We start from the raw sequence: 2,826 nt of genomic DNA, 5'->3' as shown, positions 1-2,826 counted from the left end.
AATCCAAAATGTGGGAAGTGTGCAGGAGGACATAGGACAGAGGAATGTGTAGTTTTGGTGGAAAAATGTGTGTGTTTCAACTGTAGTGTTGCCCATGTTGTTGGGGATCAGAGGTGTCCGGTGTGAGAGAGGCAGCTTGAGGTGGCCATGGTCAGAGTAGTGCAGAAGATGTCATATGCTGAGGCAGTGACTAAAGTAGAGGAGGGTGGATCATGAGTGAGGGATTCTGAGAGTATCCCTGTGAATAGTAGATCTGTGCCAGAGCAGAGGGATAGGCCAATAAGTGATATGTGTTAAAGTAAGGTTAGCTTCTTAGCGCTCATAGCAATGGTTTTTTAAACTGTTTCACGGAGATGGAACGTATGTCACAGAAAACAGATGTTGTGGTGGCAGCTGCAGAGAAGTACTTGGGGGTACTTGAGTGGTAGTGCCCTGTTTTGATCTGATAGGGTTAAAGTAGTGGAATAAGGTGGTGGGTTTTATTGAGTGTAGGGTTAGTTGGTAGGGTAACATTCGTATTTTTATTACATTTTTCCCTATTCCCGTTTTGTAACACAAACTGTAATGGATGTATACTATAGTTCAGTTGGGGGCGATAATGCAACATATTGGATGCAAACCGCGATTAAACCTCACCGAAGAAGAAGAAGAAGAAGAAGAAGAAGAACAAGCTGTAACTTTCAAAGACTTGGCCTTTATTGTTTGACCTGTCATGATCTATTGCCTGTTTGTTTTTTTCTCATGAAATTATTATGATTATTATAATAACATAAATGGAGAATTAAATAGAAACGACATTATCCAACGTCCAGTGAGGAATGACGTGTCACATTTTCCCGCACATTGAGCACTTTTGCATTGTGATTGGTTAAGCGCTATGCCAAAAAATGAATTCGAGAGTTGATTGGCTGACTTCCTCCATGCAAAGTCCCGGATCAAGCTCCCCTTCATAAATGCATGGCAATCTGATGCGGAACTAGTTGTTTAAACTAGACAAGTGCTCGCCGAGGATCTGTGCAGCTGCAAAAAGCCAGGACATCATATAAAATGGTATTTATATATTTTTTACTCTTCGATGCTAATCCATCACTTTATTCAACGGGTTTACCGTGAGAATTAGCACGTATTTGTGTTAGCTAGCAAAGGTAATATTCTTTAGCTAACATTGGCTAGCTAGCTGACATTAGCTATTTGAATCCCTTGGCATTGGCTGGTTATAATCAAAACGCGATGTAGAATAAACAGGCTAATTACACACACTGCTGTCTTGCAGCAATTGTTTAATACATAAAATAACCCATACCATAAAACTGTATTTCAGGCTGGTGGGAAGGCAGGAAAAGACTCCGGGAAGACGAAGACAAAGGCCATTTCGCGCTCACAGAGGGCGGGTTTGCAGGTGAGTGCGTTCATTTATTGCTTGCTAGCGCCAATGATAAAACGTGTGGTAATGTAGGCTAAATGTGTTAATTTGCGAACTATTTAACCATCTAACTAATATCGTGGCGGTGAATCTATAACCATTCAAAATTACACCATTTTCGAAAGATTATAATATGTTCGTAATCTGTTAACAAACTGCCAAGTAGGGTGGGAAGTCGCGCAAGCCTTCAGTGTAATTTGCTCGCAACTTACTGATGGCTGGTTGGGTAAATAAATGCCTAACGTTTCCCGTCCTGTTTTTCAGTTCCCCGTGGGTCGTATTCACAGACATCTGAAATCCAGAACAACGAGCCATGGTCGAGTTGGCGCGACTGCAGCTGTCTACAGCGCGGCTATTCTTGAATACCTAACTGCTGAGGTAACGCATGTTCAAAACACTCACTTTCATTTTGTTGCGGTTTATGGCACAAAACCATGCAGTACCATGTATGCAATCGCAGTTCACTCGAGTCAGTGATATTTACCTGCAAGCTCTTGAACTTCAGGTTCTGGAGCTGGCAGGAAATGCATCAAAGGATCTGAAGGTCAAGCGTATCACTCCACGTCACTTGCAACTGGCCATTAGAGGCGATGAGGAGTTGGATTCTCTCATCAAAGCAACCATTGCTGGTGGTGGTAAGTGCAGCAGTTATTGTTTCCCACTGGTATTGCTATTGTACCATTTCCCTGTTTTATATTTCATGTTTGAATCCACTGATTGTTTCCCTCTTTCAGGTGTCATCCCTCATATCCACAAGTCACTGATTGGAAAGAAGGGACAGCAGAAGACTGTATAACCCTGCAAACAGTGGCATGGGGTCATCTCAGGACATTCTGCTTCAATGTTTTGCTTGGTAGAACTTTAGGACTTTTTAAATGTATTAACTTGCATCTACTCATCTGAGGAAAAGTGGCTTCAGAGAAGCTGGTTTTGATTTTTGGCTTTGTTGATGTGTGCTGTTTTTATTGTGTACATTTTGGCATACCAGTGGCATTTCCATGTTTGAAGTTGTATTTGAATAAAGCGCCACGGTATTGTGCATCTGTTCCTTGTTTACGTCTTTTAGTGAGAATTTGTGCCCTATAAATCTGGGTTAGTCTACATGTCCCTAACTTGCAATGTGGGAAATACTATAATTACATCTCCAATCATGTTTATTTCATGGATGTTAACTTTTCCAGCTCCTTTGTAGGTGACTGACCAGGATTGTGTGGACTGGTTCATGTGCTGGCACAACCTTGAATGACATCAAATGCCATGTTTTGTTGCTCAAGTGCACCCCCTAAGGTAAAAGTTTCATAGCCCATTGGTGGGCAATGGGCGGCTTGGATCTGAGCCCATGCCATTCTTCAATGTCAATCTTGATGGGACCATTTATAAATTAGACATACTTTGTGTCAACT

The 2,826-nt window shown here is 41.8% G+C and overlaps 1 protein-coding gene across 1 annotated transcript; it reads left to right on the top strand.

Annotated features, from left to right (window-relative positions):
• Positions 1 to 634: 634 nt before the first annotated feature.
• On the top strand, positions 635 to 2,474 carry LOC110531775 (histone H2A.Z). Its single transcript, XM_021615180.2, has 5 exons — positions 635 to 1,050; positions 1,322 to 1,399; positions 1,688 to 1,801; positions 1,929 to 2,058; positions 2,158 to 2,474. Exons 1-5 carry the CDS (start codon positions 1,048 to 1,050, stop codon positions 2,217 to 2,219), a joined length of 387 nt encoding a protein of 128 aa, XP_021470855.1. The 5' UTR covers positions 635 to 1,047; the 3' UTR covers positions 2,220 to 2,474.
• Positions 2,475 to 2,826: the final 352 nt, after the last annotated feature.

Source organism: Oncorhynchus mykiss, chromosome 9 (genome assembly GCF_013265735.2).
Source record: "Oncorhynchus mykiss isolate Arlee chromosome 9, USDA_OmykA_1.1, whole genome shotgun sequence".
NCBI classification, from domain to species: Eukaryota; Metazoa; Chordata; class Actinopteri; order Salmoniformes; family Salmonidae; genus Oncorhynchus; species Oncorhynchus mykiss.
The sequence above is the reverse complement of the archived record's forward strand: the minus strand, read 5'-3'. Positions and strand labels throughout refer to the sequence as shown.

Excerpts from the sequence above, each read along its gene's own strand:
- LOC110531775 (XM_021615180.2), top strand. Across the intron at positions 1,400-1,687 it reads CACAGAGGGCGGGTTTGCAG|TTCCCCGTGGGTCGTATTCA; the intron begins GTGAGTGCGTTC and ends CCTGTTTTTCAG. Across the intron at positions 1,802-1,928 it reads TTGAATACCTAACTGCTGAG|GTTCTGGAGCTGGCAGGAAA; the intron begins GTAACGCATGTT and ends CTTGAACTTCAG.